The sequence below is a fragment of the Vanessa atalanta genome, chromosome 4 (genome assembly GCF_905147765.1).
Source record: "Vanessa atalanta chromosome 4, ilVanAtal1.2, whole genome shotgun sequence".
In the NCBI taxonomy this organism is placed as follows: domain Eukaryota; kingdom Metazoa; phylum Arthropoda; class Insecta; order Lepidoptera; family Nymphalidae; genus Vanessa; species Vanessa atalanta.
Window position 1 is genome coordinate 12,259,426 of NC_061874.1, and position 21,016 is coordinate 12,280,441.

The window sequence follows — 21,016 nt, forward strand, 5'->3', positions numbered from 1 at the left end:
TGAAATATAAATAAAAAAGCCGTTACTTTGCCTTGTGTTTAGTATTATGTCGTGATAATTATTGTATTGGCGGCTAATCTCAAAGGAAAACTGACTGACAAAACATAGTGCACAGGTATTTGAGTAAAAATAGTGGCACTCTTTATTCCTTGAATCTGATCCAATAGAAAGGAAAATTCGATTTATTGACAGACCCGGAAATTAAATCTACGACCTCGGGATCTGCAAACTTATACGCTAGCTTCCAGTACTGTATGTATTTTATTATATTTAATATAAAGCTAGAGGCTAACTCTTAAAATAACTTTTATCATATAAGATATTTACAGAATAGTGTGCACGTCCTACAAACTACTTTGTAATTTCTTCAGACGTTTAGGACGTCTGAAGAAATCGTCTGGTTTTCGAAACAGCGCTTATCACTAGATTGTATTAACGTTACAACAAGTAATTTAATTAAAATTCATTTAAAACTTTAATATTTCAGAGTATCGAATAATTTGCTATGAACGTTTATATGCTTTTAATGGACATTTATTTCTAGTTATATTTATTTATTCATTTTATTTTCTGATAAGTAGATGTATTCTGTAAGCAGAAACTCAAAACTAATCACAGAACACAATGTGAAATGTCAGAAGGTAATATGCGACATTGACATTGTTTGTCAACATTTCACAAGTCAGATACGAAGTTAATTCTTTAAGAATCGCACTGCAGTTGCTAAGGTTGATAAGTCAATACTATTAAAAAGCACAGATTTAAAATTATAGGATATAAATAAATGTTAACTTATCAAAATTTCTCATAAACTTGGAATCTTGCTTGGATATTTAACTTTCCGACAAACAGTTCTTTGATATTTTTTTTCAAATATTTAGTTTTAATGCAAATCTTATAACAAAAGTTAAAATAAGTTAAGAGATTGATATTAATTATATAACGGTGAGCCGGCAATATTGTTTGCTTCGGGGTTACTATCTTCGTCATACATGTTCACAAATAATACAACAAATCGATAGCTGGATTATCGTATATTGATTTTTACAATATTTCATTGGCCGCGACCACATCTGTCTTATTCTTCTTGACAACTGACATTTTATGTTTTTCTAACGTGACAAAGAGTGATTGACTTCACTGGCCATCCAGAATCAAATCTCAAAACTAAGAGATTACAATCAAAGTATTTAATTATCTGACGCTGCGACATAAATTTATAATTATAGATACGTGTTTGTAAATCACTTTACACAATACATTACTCTGTATTAGAATAGAGTACCAATCTTACAGAACATGCAGAATGAACGACGGCGGCTATTCGAAGTGAAACGGGTGTAATGTGTTTATTCCGTATCAGTGACAAGATCTGCGATTGCTCTGCATGATGTGTGAATTCGTGATGTGAGGTCGGGATGCGTGGGTGGAAACACAATTATGTCCTATCGTCGACAATTCAGATTGGAATTCTGAACATTCAGGCTATTCTGTAATAAGAAACTCGAAACTCACCGCGGAACACGAGCTCGAAATGTCAGAATTTTATAGAATATACGTATCGAAATGGCGTATCACGCGTAAGTCAGTTGTCAATGTTTCACGAGTGATACGAAGTGATTGCTCACAGTATCGCACTGCATATCTACTCCATGTTCTCATTTTACAGTATATCTGACTTTATATACCCTATTTAATCGCTTTTGTGCCCTTATCGATATTATTAAGCCACTAGAGTTTATTATATTGAACTTACCTTTGGAATTAAAATTAGTTGAATGTGGCAGATACTTCTGACGCAAAAGTATATGCTAATTATTATTTGATATTAAATGATTAATAACTTCTGCTGTTAGTAGTAGTAATGCAAAAAACTTCATTAAAAGTAAAACAACTCGACCTATTGCCTCCACTGGTGACAGGAGGGCTGGTTCGTTTTTTGCCCAGAGGATCGGAATTGTGATTCAACGGGGAAATGATACTATCATTTCTGCCACCATTCCAAGCGGTCAAGATTTACACAATTACTAGTTTTAATTAACATTTGTGTATTTTTGAAATTTATTAACGTCTCTAAATTAATATTAATTAATCGCTAACTCTTCTTCTATTAAACTAAATTGTAAAAATTCATGGGGTTGGGGTTAGTAGTAGCAGTTTTGTCATATTTTTTTTGTTATTATTTGTTATTTTTATCTACCTTCGTTAATATATTTTAAGAGTAATGGTGTGTCATAACATACTAACCTTCATTTTTATTGTATATTTCATAAACGCATATAACAAGATAATCATTTTTTGTTTTTAAAAATAATAATATAAAACTTCGTTAACCAATATCAATGAATTTATTAAATATTACCAAAGATATTATTTTTAAAATTTATCGATATTATGGTAAATATTTCGAAGGCGATTTTTTTAAACTTTTCTTGTTACTCTTTGGTATTTAATATGGTTGACTAAAATCTTCATTAACGATCTATTTTTTTCATTTTACCTTAAATTATTTAAAATATTATTTTAAAATACACATCGACACTGAAACGGGACATCATTTTTGTAAATATTTTGTTATTTAACAATCAGTATAAAAGACACAATTTTTTTTGCGGTGTCTTCACAATTACTATAAAAATCAAAAATGTATTTTAAAACTTTACTTGATTTATTATATTTATCTACGTAATTTATATGCGATATTTATTTAGATGATGAATTAAATTTGTATTTATATCGAATAATTATTTAGTGTTTAATATTCAATAAACTTGATCTGATAATAAAATATTAGTTAACGAGTATTATTTTATTATTTTTGCAATTTGACCAAATTGATAATAAATAGTGTTAATAACTTGATGAATATAGGTATTATTATGGAATTATTATTCGGTTAAGAATTATTCATTTTAAATATTCATCAGTAAGTTGCGTTAAATTACGTCTAAATAATACGTACATCTTTTATAATGAAGTTTTTGAATAATTATAACTATGTTACATACATATAAAATATTATTTTATGTAATTTTAGATTTGGAACAGAAAATGTCCAGGCAATTTTATAAACTGCTTGTTGAATTAGCCAGAAAATATATAATGTTAATGATACATTTTCAATGTGGTAATTGTGTACTGGTTTACTAACAAAATAAAGTATAATTACAGATTCATTTTAAAGCGGAATACACACAATGTATTCACCATTTATTTTAATGCATAGAGTTATTAAATCAAATACATTAAACGACTTTACAATATGTTGAATATGGAGAGAAACCGGATAATTTTTAGTGTCTAATTTAGTGTCTTTATAATTTAATTTTACTCCGTATATCAAGATCTTAACAATGTACAATATTCATGTTACATACATTTCTAAATGACAATAAGAAATTTTTCAATGAATAACTGGAGAGTTGGTTAAATTTTTTGTCCAGAAGTTCGAAATTGCGATTCAACGGGGAAACGCTGCTAGCATTCTTGCCACCATTCCACGCGGTCATGGTTTGTACAGTAACTATTTTTTATTTATGTATAATTAAGGCTGTTAATAATTCTAATGTATATGTTCATTCAATAAAACAAAACAATATTAAATAAATTGACTAGAACCAAAAAAGCACGGTTTTTTTTTCTCGGCAAGGCGTTATTCAATGGTATCACTGTGTTATTAAAATGTATTTTTTTATGAAAATGAAAAATTGATGATATAAATTTCTTAGTAAAGAAGTTGTTAGTCTTACTTGAGTAATGGGTCTTGAAACGACGACCGCGGGCAGGGCGGGGTGCGCGCCGCTTCCCAAAGCAGTGCTTTGCGAACCGCTGCTAAACACAATCCTCTCCTTCTAGTCCATCCAGCTCTATGAAAGAATAAACACTTTGGTAAAAGTAAATAATCGTAGTCCCATTACTGCATCAATGCGGTTGTAGATAATTCAACGTCCGGTTCACGCAGGCTTACTCAAATTCAAATTTATATTACATATATTACAAAAAGGTTTTACACCTTATCATTGTTTGTGGTGTATCTACCGGTATAAACGGCGTATAAAACTCAGCGGGATATATTTTTTGGCTGATATTCGTGATTATAATGATAAATTATTCATTTTGAACCAGCCTGGAGGCGATCGTTTCATTACCAAGCCGTGCTATCATCTATAAAGCCATTAAAGATACGATAAAGAACGAATTGCGTTTTGTTTCTCCTTATAATAGCTGATACTCATTACGTCTTCCTTCATCGTTTTAGAAGAATTAAATACACAAACTAAATATGTGAAAATTCCACTTAAATTTCATCGTAATTACAGCCCTACAGACAAGTGCCTGTGTGTTTGGATTATCGAATTAGCTTTATATGTCACCACTTAGCCAATAATTCCTCGAATTCATAGTTTATATATCGATATTATAAATATACATAAGATATTATATATAGCAGCAAACGTAGGTAACACTATATGATCTTCTGACGTAACACTATATGGTATTTTTTTTTTATGGAATACTTCGGTGGATGGCCACGTGAGCTATCTGATGGTAAGTAATCACCACCATCTATAAAATGATAACATTTAATGAAGAGATGTTTTGTAACGTTAGACGTGTGTTTCTGATTAATTTCGTGTTAAAATATCACGAGGGAACCTACATGTTTCTAACTTAAACCTTCTCTTTAAAAGGGAGAGGTGGCTTAGCCAAGCAGTGTGATAAAATGCTGATACATTACTTAGAAAAAAAATATATAAGCATAATTTTCTCAGTATCGATCTACGAGTATGTAAATCTGGGGGGTCTATTCGCGTATACTAATTCGTTTTACTAGAAGCCGCAAGTAATTACCATTCATTCGATTGAATATTTTGTAAAACCTCAAAATACTGGTTCGTATCGCAAAGTGTTGATGGGTTAAGCAAAAGTATAGAACTATTTGGTCATGAATAAAGAGGGAATTTGTTTGACTGTGCACTCGTGTATTTTTTTAGATATTCTGGTGATCTATAAATACGACATCGTCCGTCATAGTTTTGATAGTATTGCATAGATTAAGCTCGGATATAACATTTTTTAAAGATATTATGTTTTATTTATTTATTTATATAAGGATCTCCAACAAAAATATACAATACAACAAATACACATTATACAATTATAAACAAAGCAATGGTAAATGTTACAAAAATTGTGCTCTTTCAATTACAGGAGACTACAGCTTGCTAATTTATGTGACTAAGCAAAACATAACAGTTAAAAACTAATATTAAAAAAAACAAAAAAAAAACAAGTATTAGTAAAAAAAGTGTAATAAACATATATAGTATACTAGCTACCCGTCGTGACTTCGCACTTGTACAATGAGGTTCTACATACGAATTTTAGATTGAACTCAAACCTTATTATTATTATTTTTTAATCCGTTGCGTAATTAAAATATCTAAGCGTGCTGACGGCGAGAAGTTGCTATGTTTTATACTATGTAGAGATGTCCATTATATAACTAAGTGTCATAATATAAAACTTTCACTTCAAGTGGAATCTGTTTATAAGTAAACAAACTAATGAATAAATTCACCGTATGTCGTTGATTAAGACACTTTTACATACACATATAAATTTACCTTTAGTGTGTGTGTGTTTGTGTGTCTGTTGTAATTGTACCTTTAGTGTGTTCAACGATATTCTGAATCCTTTTCACTGTACCTCGAGAAAGTAACTTTCATTCAAAGGCTATTTATAGAATATGATCAACAAACGATATTCAAGGAGACCTACACAATACAAGAATTTACACTCGTATCTGTTGTTAACAATTATATAAACGGAAAAATAAAGAAAGCTCTTTCGAAAGCAACTCGATAGGGATCTTACTGACAATGAGTTTTAACTTAAGAATAGAAATATAAAAAGCTTTATGAATATTTCAACTGGCATCATCTATACTGATATTATAAATGCGAAAATAACTCTGTCTGTCTATGTGTCTGGTCCACTAAACTGATTTTGATGAAAATTTGTATCATGCAAGCTTGAACCCCAAGGAAAGGCAAATGCTTATATAATATGCAAGTTTAGAAGACTAAGTGGGACGAAGTGGTAGTTAAAAAGATAATTACGATCAATACGATTATACCTGTGCGTCCAGTGTGGCTGCCCCTTATAACGCACGCCGTAACCTCCTGGCTCGACGGCGGCGGAGTCACCTGTTTCCCACTTTCTGATTTCTGTGGAAAGCAGCACCTGAAATACTGATAACATTTAATTGATACATTTTTGACAATCCTGGTGAAATTATTCTTCTCATTGCGGTCACTGGAAATTTAGATTTCATATATTAAATTATATATTCGGGCGATTAATAGTGAAAATATGAGTTTGAAATGTGCGAATAGTATATTGCCTTGGTATGAGAAGTGAGAGCTGAGTTACTTTTTTAGGAAGATTTCCTATATGACACTATTGTCTTGCCAGTAAAATACTTAGGCATGACCTAATTATTGTAAATTTAGAGAATATATTGTTCCTCTTTTTTATTTATATGACGATAAGAGAAAAAATTCAACATGATTGTAATAATAAAAACATATTAAAACTTAATGTACAGTATGACTCTTTAAGACGGCAATAACATTTAGCATTTTAATGTACAATATACAAAAATTATACTTTATACTAAAATTTATTTAAAAAATTATGCAATGAATATTATTATTAATGATTGCATTCATATAATTTATCACATTAATAACATACTCATAACAAAATAAATAAATAAAAAATATATAAATATATTCGTCAGTGTAATTTAAACGCATCGATTTCATTGATAACAATTGAAACAACACGATCAAATAAAATAGGACTATAAATAACTTATTACAAAGTTTTTTGAAATACTTTGCTTTAATCTCGTTAACTCCTGTGTTTGTTAATATTGTGATGTAAATGTATTTTAATTTATAACGACTAACTTCAAATTATATAATGCGAAATATTCTTGGATACAATGATATCTCCTGCACAGTTCGCTACGTGTACTTAAAAAGCCATAAGTTTGACTAGAACTTTTCGCTCCTTTTATATCTCTCCTTACTAAGATTTTCATTCATTGTCCTGTTGTATTATGTTTAAAACATCTACTTGGTTCGATAACAAAATTAAATATTTTCCCCGTGTTCTTGAAAAAACGTACCAATGAAATTTTAACTATGTGTAGTAGTTTTTTAGGATAACGGCATTCTAACCGATTTTGGCGACTTCTTAAGGAGACATGATTATTTTTACGCCCCTGTGTTAGTACTCAGAACCTCGAAATCTTATAAGCCACTAGAGCAACGAGGCAAACATATTTATTACAAGTAATAGTAGTTTCAAATATACGAATTTCATTGAATCTAACGAAGTACCGACATAAACACTTTTTGTGTCTGTATAGATTTTTTTTATAGTTCTGTTGGTCTACCTGATGGTAAGTGGTAAAATTAGCGTTGTAAGAAATATTTACCATTTCTTACATCGCCATTGCGCCACCAACCTCGGAAAATAATGAGATGTTAAGCCCTTGCACCTGTAGTTACATTGGCTCACTCACCCTTCCAATCCGAATACTAAGTACTTTCTACTCTTTGGTTAGGTTTGCGAGCGGTAAAATAGTTGATAAGTGGGTGGTACCGCTCCAGGTGGGCTTACACTACCACCAAGCCCATTTATGGATGTTTTTTTTTTCTAATTTAAATGATAATACTTACCGCAATAACTTGCAATTTTTGAAAAGACAAATGAAGGCTTGACGAAACTTTCTATTCATGAAGCAATATGTGATTGGGTTGCAACAGGACGAGCAGTAAGCGAGGAGCTGCAGTGACACGATTCCCTTTGACCCAATATACTGGTACAGCTCCTCAGGATAGAAGAGATAAATCTGTGAAAAAGTATCTTTGTAAATAAACATTTCAGAAATACCACACTTTATTGTCAAACAAGACCTTCAAATTCACGCTAGTCCCGATCCTGTATAGAGGTTTGGTACTTTTTTTAGTTAGACAAAAAAAAAGTCTTCTCCTATATTAGTATAGAAGATTATACAACAGTGTTGGTCAGAAATACCTCTAGCTGGGCATACTTGTGACAGATATTCAGTGGGTTATCGTCACATCATGATATGCTTACAATTTATATCATCTACAATAGTGGATGTATTTGAGTTGCAATTGTATTAAAATCATCAAAGCGTGATCAAATTACTATAATTCTGTAATTCTAATCAACATGAACGTGAACTACGACTAAATCGTGGAAAACACGAATGAACTCGTTAGTACTTATCCTTTCAGTGGAATCATGCGTGACGTTCTTAATTTAAAAACTTTATACGTAGTAACTTTTATTATTAATAAACAGTTTCGTAAAAGTTAAAGATAATTTATATTACAGGTAAGGCTGAAAATTTATACGTGCCTAATGGTTGTACTTGAGACGTTTTAAGAGTAATTGATTAAGTGAGGTGGCATTTCACTTGAATTCCCGTTTCCGCGCGGCAAAATCGATTACTAGCAAGCTTTGTGAATACGTAATATAACCATTTATAAATAATTTCAGTTAGCGTCAGCCAATATTATAATACAAATTAATTTGAAAAAGGAAGCTCAATAAGGCGCGGCTAAAAAATCTGTAGAGTGAAAAAAATCATGCGGCGTAACGGAACAATTTTCAGATGCCAGTTGGCGCCAAGATATTAATCATCGAAATGGATTGTTATTCAAAGAATTTATCATAAATACTGAGAATATAGTATATGCGGGGTGTACACGGTGGAGTAGCGTCATAAGAGAGTTTCATGCCATTTCCCGTTATCGAAATCGGTTCTCACGTTGTTAGAAATAAAACAAAACGAAAACGATTGTTTGAACAAAACATTTGAATGAAAGGATAAATTTCTAATTGTTAAATTTGGTCGATGTAAACTATACGCTATTCATCGATCTGTTTTTGAGGGATCGGTGAACAACAGAAAAGAAACGACATATATAGGTATATGATATATATATCTATTTTGAAATTTAAATTGATGGATATATTTTATTACAAATAAAATATATCCATCAATTTCAAAATTTGATATTTTACATTAATGTTAGTAGCGGGAATTATAATAAAAGAAAAACTTATATATGCATTTATGTTTATTTTATTATTGTATGTTTCGTGTTGAAATTTTAATTATTTAATGTATTATTTTTTAATTACTATTATTATTTGGGATACATAAATAATTAATAATTATTAATGTATTCATTAATTTATATGATATATTTTATTTATTAATTTTTATAGTAAGTAAATTCATATAATATAAGGGATGATTGTTGTAAAAAGATATGAAAAGATTCACTTAATCTTAGACTTAAGCACATCTTATGTTTTTTTTAATCTGAAGAAAACATTTGATCTATACTAATATAACGACTGCGAAAATAACCCTGTCTGTCTGTCTGTTGCTCTTTCACGCCCAAGCCACTGAACTAAATTTGATGAAACTTGTTATGAAACAAGCTTAAACCCCAAGGGAGGGGTATGGGTAATATGCTTATATGGATATGCGTTTTGCCTAACACTCGACAACGAACACATAAAACGCGAGCGTAGTTGCAGGTCACAACTAGTATTTAATAAATAAATAAAGATCGTTTTAAATATTGTAAATTATATTCTGCGTAATCCCTCCGAATCCCTCTCCGATCGGGTCGGATTGCATATCATTACAAACAAAATTTTGCTCAAAATAGAAATACAAACAGTCAAATATGGTCATGATATCACTGTACAATCATAATCACGATTAATCTTTATTATATATGATAGTTTTTATACATTGACAAGATCATTGTTCAAAATACATAATTTGATATTTACAACATCTTCATACTAATCCGCTCCGACTTCGTACGGGTGAAATGAGAACCTTAATTATATTCCTAAAAAAATCCTGGAACCCGATCACAACGCTACTTACCAAATGAAATGTAAACCATCAGTGACATACACGCGCACAGCTCATATAAGCATACATGTATGTATGTTATATAAATATATATGACTAAGTTACATTAGCTACATGTTAACTTAGTCAAACAGAAAAACGTCTCTACCCTTTAGTGTAACGGACGAAGAACTTTTAGTAAAGTAAATAACAGTAAGCATAGATTAATAGTAAACTAGACACCGCATTATCTCCAACCAAGCATGTTCCAAGTTTGTACTATGCACAAACTAGACGCGATTCTACTTTTGTTTGTGACTTGTGTTCTTTCTTGACTGAAGCGAGTTGTGTCGTGGAGAATAAAAATGCAAAATTGTAAAATGCTTAGCTATTTTAGGATATTACTAAACTAAATCACCAGAGTGAGCCAGTGTAATCACAGGCACAAGGGACATAACATCTTAGTTCTCAAGGTTGGTGGCGCATAGGTGATGTAAGGAATGGTTAATATTTCTTACAGCGCCTTTGTCTATGGGCGGTGGTGACCACTTACCATCAGGTGGCCCATATGCTCGTCCGCCAATCAAAGCCAATAAAAAAAAAAATCGCGATAATACCTATAAGTAATTTAGTTGCTCAGTAACAGCCTGTAAATTTGCTACTGCTGGGCTAAGACCTCCTCTCCCTTTGAGGAGAAGGTTAGGAGCATATTCCAATCCACTGGCCCAATGCGGGTAGATGGCACACATGTGGTAGAATTTCGTTGAAATTAGATACATGCAGGTTTCCTCACGATGTTTTCCTTCACCGCCGAAAGTGAGATGAATGATAAACACAAATTAAGCTCATGAAAATTCAGTGGTATATACACGTTCTAACCACTGGACCATCTCTGTTCTTTTTTTAAATTTCTTGCTCAAACATCTGTTACTAATTTTTTAATCGTTATGACGTTCAAGTGTGGATAGGGTGACGTCATCGAAGTGATAAGAAAGAAGCCACGCTCAGTTTTCAAACTATCTAATGAACATGCGGTATCTAGCATATTCTAAGTCTGAGACAGTAACCGTTTTCATGTTGGAATATGGTAACATTATCTCTGTTTATATATTCGTCACCCACACAATAAAGTAAAAGGTTATAGGGAAAGGCTTTGAAGAATAAGTGTCATTAATATGTCCGCGCGAACAATGTCTCGTGTAAAAAAAACTCAATAACTATTTTATTAAAAAAATAAACCTTTAGTTAAATACAATGACCGAAAATATTATGCAAAAGAATTTATAAAATTAATAATATAACATGAAACCCGTTCAAAGAAATTTGCTTCTTTTCATTATTATACACTATATAAAATATAGTCTGGTCTGTATGTTCTTTTTTTATGAGATTATTGTGTTATTTTTATCGTCGTTGTGCTGAAGTTATTACATTCGGCGGTTTGGTGTCCAAACTCTAGATAACCATACAAAAAATATTTATTTAAAATCTACAATCACTGCCTAAATTACCATTCTCAGCGAAGATTAGCACAGGATGTGTTATAACGCAGATTTCCCAGTGGAAACACAGGTGCAGTCTTCATAACCTCAATTTCATTTACTATACGACGACATTCTGACACGGCCTAAAAAAGACTGACAACTGCTTTAAGTGAAGTCTTATGCACGTAACTATATCACAGTCAACTTTACAACAGCAAAGATTTTTTCTATAATACGCCGATTTTACTGATCATTATTTTTATCCCAATAGACACAAAAAAAAATTATTTTGTCTTAAATTTGTCTGGTTGCAAATGTAGTAACCTTCATTACCAAACGTTCGTTAAAGCTTTTTTAGTTTTCAAGTAGATATTTAGACAATTATTTTTCTAGAATCCGCTGAACTTGAGAAAGAAGTTAGCTCAGCTCAAAAAAATGTCGATTAAGTTATAGTTTCATAAAACAATTGACAATTTCATATAAAATATATTAGGTATATATTCATTTTTGCATAGTTTTAATTGTCATCATAATATTGGCTTAAATTTGAGGTACACTTAACAATTTTTTTATATTATATTGAAATATCTTAATAACGATATAACTTTAAAGCAATTGTAATTTAAATATGACTGTACCTGCCCGATGCGCTGTGCCTTAAATAAGTAAGGAGAAAAGACCAACGGAATTTATGAAATAACCAGCTAGTTGATTGGTCATAGTCTCATATCGATACTTTCAGTAAGTATCACGTGATTGACGCGCATAGAAAAAAAAAGATATAATATACGCACACACACATATATTTAATAATGTCACATGTATGGTTGTGAGGTAAAAGTTTTTCATTAAATCAAAAGGATTTGGGATCTTTAGCCAGATGACGCTATATTAAAACATTAAGGCAATACTGATGAAGATTTGAGGTCAAAAACTTCTCAAGTAAAAGTAGTCTGCAATACCATTATTCTAGAACAGCATCTGGTGGCTCAGCCGTCAGCTAGACGTTCTTCAATATAGAGGTTTGATAAATGAGGGAACTTATTTTTTATATTCTGGGTTCTAGTAATAAAACTACATACATTGTATTTGATAATTTTTTTTTTAATTCAAGTGACTGTTAATGTTGTTTGTATGTATTATAGGAACGTCTTTATGAAACACTACAAAAAAAAAAACGAATAGCAGCAGAGTTCAAGATTAGAAGACTAACGCCGACATAGTCACGGGTCCAACTAGTAGCAGAATAATTAATTAAATGACAGAAATTCCATGAAATATGACGCTGAAATGAAATATTCCAACTATACTCTATTCCAACCATAACAGGAAAATGGCTAAATAAACAAGATTTGACAGCAAATTGACGCGATATCATTGGCCGAGAGCTTGATTAGTCTATGATATACACTATGGATTTGCGACAAAAGTGCGTTTTGAACGTCGACGAAACTGTTATCGGAATTTTGGAAGTAGAAGTGAACATAAGTGGTTAAATGTAATAGTGTTCTATTATAAAGATATATTAATCATAAACTCTTAGTGGTGCACAACATAGCTGAGTTATTAGCAAATTGCATGAAATACGTAAATCTAAGGTTTGTTTATGTTTTTTCCTACTTCCATTGGAATAAGCTGTACAATGACGCATTATATGGATAAACTAAAGGTACATCCTTTTTTCCGTGTGAGAATCCTCGTTTAATCAAGAATGCAAATTCATGTAGCTTGAAAAATAAAATACTGCGTCTACGGTTAAAACACTTGAAATTGGTTTGAATAATATTTTGTATGAAAATATGTTATATCAACGAAAATTTTGGGAAAATTTCATAAATCAAGCTAATGAAAATGAAAAATAAAATATTTGTTCCAAGCCGATTAAATCGGACATTTATTTTTAATTCACATTAAGTTGTACTAAAGACCGATTTTTAGAAGTTTAATAATTTAAACTTCTAAGAATCGGTCTTTACTACGCTTAGCTTAGCTAGCTTTAGCTTAGATAAATACGAGTGTTCGCGTCTTTCAAAGGATTAAAATATGTTGTCTTGACTATAATCAGATAAGTTTGATGAGGAATCGTTAAATTATACGGTATTCGATACTTAGTCTTGATAATTTAAAAGCATGTTACAAGGCTTTAAATAATGTACATTTCTTTAATTTATAGCAATATAATTTAACTCTTAAGATATGTGAACAATTATAAGATCTTGTTCTTTTAAATATGTTAGTAATCAAGTATAAGTTCTTAAAGAGAATAATGCTTTATTTACAACAGATAGCTATCATCCATCTTTCCAAAGTATCTTTATGCGCTTCAGAACTTTATATGACTATGAAAATTCTACCAGACGCTGATGTTTATTATTTATAAATATCGTCCAATTCTAAAACTATTTAATTAAAAGCATTTAAAGATTCAAATGCCAATAATATAACAACTCTTGACAAACTCATTTATGATTGAATACTCTCTGGAAGCTTATTAAATTCCAGTTCGTGAGAAAATCTTTGAATATATTACATAATTAGACGTAGTTCTAACTATGCATTATTTTATTGAAATTAAGATTAACTTACCGTATTGATGACGTGCAGAGGTGTCCAACAAACGAAGAATTCCAAAATGATCACGAACAGCATTCGAATGACCTGTACAAGAAAATAACATATTAAACTTAGAAATAACCACTGATAAATAGTCAATAATTTCCTAGAAAATCACTAGTTTTGATTATGAAAATACAAGCAGACTTAATCCTACTAAGAAAAGTAAAAAAATATATAGAGCTACACCAGGCGTAATAACAAATGTTTGTATATCATCTTTTTAAATTATATTTATACGCCATTTCGCCTTGGTTGTTTTTGCAGATATTTCTATTTAATTTTAAAAGCATATTGAATGTTAACTGAGTAGGCGTTTGATATTGAATTTTACTTTAAAATTTTACCCACTCTAATTGTTATTATACTAACAAACAATATCAACTTCAATCGAATGTTTTGTTTAAGTATGAATAACAACAAATGAACCAATGACATTAAGGAACAAATTCTGAGTGCTCATAGTCGATGCAAAAGAAAATATAAGAAATGATAATAATTTGTATTACGTTTGGCGAAATATTTACTGAGAGAGTAAAACATTAAAAGAATAAAATCAACATGTTTTATTATTAAGTAACAATTTGATTTTTTTTTTCTTTAACAAACACATCTCCATAGAGTCTTTGGAGTACCTTTTTTGATTATTTATAATTTTTTGTTATCGTGTTTTTATTATCCATTAATTAAAACGGTATCCATTAATTAACGGTATTTAAATATTCCAGTGCTCGGTTAAGACCTCTTCTCAATTTGAGGAGAAGATTTGGACCTTATTTCTCAATGCTCCTCCGGTACGGTTTGTTGTATACATGGATACACGTTGCAGGTTCAGGACACATACAGGTTTCCTCATAATGTTTTCCTTCACCACAAAATTAATTATATATAATTAATAAGTACATGAAACATCTGTGATGCTTGTCCATATTTGAACCAGCAATCATCGGTTAAGGTTTATTTGTTTTACCAATAGATCATCATGGCTCCTCTACTTCCAAGCAGCATCACAGTCGAAATTTTAGGCTAACGTTATATTTTAAGGTTTATGTTAAATGTGATACTGTAGATAATAAAAAAGCTTCGAGTTAGTATTCCGTGATTTAATAGAATGTATAAATTTAATTGTATGTTTCAAAACATAACAATTGAGTTCATTGGCGATTATTATTGATTTACTTTCCGAACGAGTGATAGCTTACGTTAAATTTTTAGCGGCGTTTAAATGTCGTTTTTCAGAATACATTTTGTAAGTCTTTTAATATTATTATTATTAAATATTTACGCATATGTTATAGCTTAAACACAAGTAAGCATCACTGGGACGTCTATACAATTTAAATGTTTAAGTTAGTAATTATGTTGTATTTTGGTCTACTTCAAAAGCGTTTTATGCAAATGAGTTTTGTTTACGCCGTTGAACTATTCTCTTTGAAAGTATTTATTTTGGGTTTCATTCTTACCTGTTACTTTGAAAAGGTATTATTATGAGTCTGAAATAGAGTACACCGCCCTTAGTTAATGTTTTGAATAAACGTTATGGTAATAAGTGAGTACCTAAATTAAATCGTACTATTATTAATAAGAGTACGTTTTATTTCTATGTTTTAGGTTAGGTATAGGTTCAAGTTTTATAATAATAAGCAGTCTGTAAATTTCCCTTTGAGGAGAAGGTTTGTAGCATATTCCACCGCGCTGCTCCAATGCGGGTTGGCGGAATACACATGTGGCAGAATTTCGTTGAAATTAGACACATGCAGGTTTCCTCACGATGTTTTCCTTCACCGTCGAGCACGAGATGAATTATAAACACAAATTAAGCACATGATAATTCAGTGGTATATACACGTTCTGTCTGGGTTTGAACACGAAATCATCGGCTAAGATGCACGCGTTCCAACCACTGGACCATCTCGGCAAGTTTTATAAATTAATTTTTATTTTTTATTTTTTTTTATATTAAAGTGTTGCTTAATCAGGAAATTTAATCAAATTCAGTACAGTGGTTTGACTGTGTAAGAGCAACAGACAGGTAATCACACTTACTTTCGCATTTATAATATTAGTCTTCATGTTGCAACTTCGAGGAACTTAATAAATGATTTCGGAGAAACACTTATCCCGTCGATATCGAATTAAAATACTCTAATCATTTTATCATTACATAGTATGAAACAAAGTCGCTTACCGCTATCTGTCCCTATGTATGCTTAGATCTTTAAAATTACACAACGGATTTTGATGCGGTTTTTTTTAATAGATAGATTGATTCAAGAGGAAGGTACATATGTATAATACAAATACACTATAGTAGAGAAACACTGAGAATTTAAGAGGTTTCTAAAGTGATGTCGTAAATAAATACATTTTTTGCGCTTATATTGCAAACGCTGGCTGAACCCTACGAGATAGATCAAAATAATGTAGAACATTATTGTACACCTTATTGGTCACCTTAAAGGTCTTCAAAAAAGTCCGCGATGATATATGTTTATCTCTTAGGGATAACCGAACATAATCATCTTTTATCCTTTACTTTTTACGATAAATATTTAAGCTTTTATCAGCATTAATCCTTATTCAGTTAAGTACCTTAAATACATTGTGCATTTAATATAGATCAATATGGGCGTTTACAACATGTAACATATTTTCAAAGATATTACAGATTTAAAACGCAGGGACAGTGGTTTGTATTGTCCAATGACTGAAAAACTATGAACGTTGTAAGACATTCTGTAGTATATTTAGTATCAGCATTGCACCCGTGAGAAGCCGGGCGGGTCGCTACTAATTCTATAAAAGATGTCTTTATAATCCCTAAATGTATATAATATCTATCATTTTTTTATTAGCAGCCCGTAAATGTCCCACTGCTGGGATAAAGGCCTCCTCTCCCTTTGAGGAGAAGGTTTGGAGCATATTCCACCACGCTGCTCCAATGCGAGTTGGCGGAATACACATGTGGCAGAATTTCGTTGAAATTAGACACATGCAGGTTTCCTCACGATGTTTTCCTTCACCGCCGAGCACGAGATGAATTATAAACACAAATTAAGCACATGAAAATTCAGTGGTGCCTGCCTGGGTTTGAACCCGAAATCATCGGTTAAGATGCACGCGTTCTAACCAGTGGGCCATCTCGGCTCAGTGGTTAAATAACTATCATTGACATATAATTTAGATTCACCATTCATATGCTTACAAAGTGGAAAAATATTACGACGATTTTCGTTTTATTTTTATCTCTCATCAAGTTCAAACGTTAAAATAATATAATCATTTTAAACGTATTGAGTACATAATGATTGCTTCGCAGGATTTTCAATTTAAACCAATAGCTAAGTACAGTAAGTATGAATCAGCCGCTTGTCAAATATTTACATTTGATACGTTAAACAATAGAGGATAAAATTATTTTTCACCCGGATAAAATCTGAACAGGTAGGTAAGTAATTAATAATTTCGTTATTAATAAAATAGAATTTAAATATAATTAACTTGAAAGTATCGTTAGTTAATTAATTAATTAAAATGTTGAACATTTCAAAGTCTTGCATATAAGCATGCAAAATAAAAATGTATCAAGAATTGAAATTTACTTTGTGGGTATTATGTGTGATGCCATCTAGTTCTAAGGGTAAGACAATCAGTTTAAAAGGTAGAGGTATCATAATCAAAATATTCTTTACTCAAGTAGGCTCATAAAAGCAACGTTACAGTGTTGAATTAAATTTAAAGCTACTACCGGTTCGTAATGTAGATTCTACCGAGTGAGCCGGCGAGTATTTACCCATTAGTGCCCCAGGAACTTTGCGAAGTTGGAAACTAGGTGTAATTAGTTTACCTTTCCTCCTCGTATCCATGCAATGATTGTCGCCGCTTCATAATATTTTTGTTACTATATTATTGTGAAGCCACTGTAAGTATACCCACTCTATTAAAAATATCCCGAAGCGAGTCTTGAGCTCCAAAATTATAAATAGACCTAACAGCTCTTTTTTTCAGTATGAAAACAGTCTTAATATCCAAAATCAAAATCAAAATATACTTTATTCAAGTAGGCTTTTACAAGCATTTTTGAATCATAATCATTTAACAAACTATATTAAGTAAAGCTACCACCGGTTCGGAATGTAGATTCTATCGAGAAGAATCGGCAAGAAATTCAGTAGTTCCTCTTTTTCAACATCTAAAAATACACTCATGTTAGTTAAATACAATTATATGTGTATGTATCCTGCCTGGAAGTCAACAAGCATTAACTCCACTTTTTTTATCATATATATAATCTTGTATCGAATAACATGCCTTCTTTATCAATGTATTTTTACAATGATTTGAATTTATGAAACGGCAAAGTTAAAAATATCTGCGGAATTTTGTTATAGAAATGGATGGATACTATTGCCCCAAGAATGATTGACTTTGCGGAGTTGGAAACTTGGCGTTATAAGCTTATCCTTACTTCTTGTGCACATACAATGATTATCACTGATTTTATCAAAGTGATCAATGTTACTGTAAATATAAATAATATTGTTGTAAATATATTGTGACGCAACAGTGAGAATTCCTACTTTGGTAAAAACATCCCGAAGCGAGTCTCTAGCTCCAAGATTATAAATAGACCGGATTGCTCTCTTTTGTAAAATAAAAACAGATTCAATATCAGCAGCATTAACCAAAGCAATATGCCATATGATATCATATATGATATATACTGTGAAAATAACCAAAATATACTAGACGAGCGGTATCAATATCAGTTAGTTGTCTAACTTTTCTAACCGCGTATGCTGCGGAGCTAAGTCTTCCTGTAAGTTTCGAATTCAATGCTATTCCTAAGAACACCGTAGTATCGGCTACATCAAGACGGCCACCGTTTACAGATATATTATAATTTTTCTTTCTAACATTGTGTAGGGTAAAAACTACACATTTTGTTTTTTGAGCATTCAAAACTAAAATATTTACTGTAAACCAATCGTGTATCTGCGATAATGTACCGTTCAGATCGTCATAGTCAGTTTTTTCCTGTCGACCTTGAAAATCAGTGAAGTATCGTCAGCAAACAACACTATATCACAAATAACTTTAACTTTTTTTTTTTCATTTATCGGTAGGCGGACGAGGAAATGCGCCACCTGATGGTAATTGGTCACCACCGCCCATAGACAATAGCGTTGTAAGAAATATTAACCATTCCTTACATCACCAATGCGCCACCAACTTTGGGAACTAAGATGTTACGTAAAATAATTATATTTCATGATCTTTGCCACCCATGCCCTGCATATTTTGATGTATAATATTTAAGTAAGAGGGTATAGATTTTGTCATTTTATTTAGTTTAAGCTATGAATTTTAATATATTTCTTTTATCAGTGTTAGTATAAATTAAATTATTATTTTTATTATACAAATGATCCTTGGTAACATTAGCCATAAAATAATTATTAATATTGTAAGCAATTAGATTAGCAATGTGTTTTCTGGATTTTATCGATAGGTAAATAGTACCCCATGTCACCTTCTAATCTATATATTAATTTATTAATGTCAAATAACATAAATCATTGCTACAATGTCGAGTCAAATTGTATAAACATACATTTAAGTCATAAATATGTAAATTCTGTGCATCTGTCAAGGTGTGTGAATATGAAAATGTACTAATTATAAATTTGCATTTCTTTTGATTTTGAATTGAATCCTAAGTGTTACCCCAAAGCAAAACGTCGTAAGACCTAATGCTATGAAAGTAACCAAAGTATACTCCCAAACAAATATACTCTACTAATCAAGCTGTATCAACATCAGTTAGTTGTTTAACTTTTGTAACCATAGTATAGTGTATGGTGCGGAGCTGGGTCTCCCTGTCGCTATATGAGGATTCCACTGAAGTTTTGAATCTAAAGTGATTCCTAGAAATACTATAGTGTGGGTAGTTTACCATTGTTTAAAGTTAGCCTGAAATTTTGCTTTCTTACATTAGTTGTGTGAAACAGTAAACGTATTTTGTCTTTATATCATTTAAAATTAAATTATTTTTTGTTGTAAAACAACTTTGTATCAGTGATAATGCATTGTTTACATCGTGATAATTAGGTTTCCTGACAAATTTAATCATCAGCAAAACAATACAATGTCACAATTACCTTTTACATAAAAATGAAGATCATTTATATATAACAAAAATAGAGTAGAACCTAGATGTGGATGTATATAAATTGTGTATTTATAAATAAATATAATAAATATACATATATATATTTACATATGTGTATTATGTTAGGTATTATTAGTATTTAAATAGTAAATAACGAATCAAAATATGAATGATATATTTCCTGGAATATGCCTTCTCACACACACTGTTTACACGTGTAATTACATATACACGCAAACATTTGTGTATGTCAGATGTAAACGCGTCGACAGTCTAGTTCTTTTAGCCCAACTAAATTCCAACTGACGTTTATTCTTTTGAAATATAAATATACATGTTGGCTTATTGCATTTGTACTAAAATTGCGATGTTCTTTATTCTCTCGTGGAACAAAACAACAATAACTCTGAGATTAACGCCAGTAATTGAATATTACTTTCATCAACTCCTGTACATGGTATACGAGTATATCATCGGTAGTTTTAGTTTCAAATAAAATTTTTATTAGTAGGTAATTATTTTTGGTTGAGAAATGAATATGACACGCCTATGTTCAAATTATGATCAAAATCAAAGAACGCTTTTTTATCTAGCTGGAAGAACGCATTCAAGTCAATTTTACTGGCACCGACTGCGCCAACAAAAAAAAAGAAATAGACTTCAGAGGGCTTTACTACCACTGTATTGGGCGAATGACAGCGCACTTTTAAGTAAATCTTACACGTATATTTATCAAATCAAGAAGAGATTTTTTTTTATTTT

The 21,016-nt window shown here is 31.0% G+C and overlaps 1 protein-coding gene across 1 annotated transcript in view; it reads right to left on the reverse strand.

Annotated features, from left to right (window-relative positions):
• Positions 1 to 3,831: 3,831 nt before the first annotated feature.
• LOC125077997 (cholecystokinin receptor type A-like) overlaps positions 3,832 to 21,016 on the reverse strand; it is a 96,801-nt gene continuing 79,616 nt past the window's right edge. Inside the window, exons 8-11 of the mRNA XM_047690131.1 lie at positions 14,056 to 14,127; positions 7,755 to 7,927; positions 6,140 to 6,246; positions 3,832 to 3,866 (exon numbers count right to left, since the gene is read on the reverse strand). Of these exons, the coding sequence (XP_047546087.1) occupies positions 3,832 to 3,866; positions 6,140 to 6,246; positions 7,755 to 7,927; positions 14,056 to 14,127 (387 nt within the window). The remainder of the gene's footprint in view (positions 3,867 to 6,139; positions 6,247 to 7,754; positions 7,928 to 14,055; positions 14,128 to 21,016) is intronic.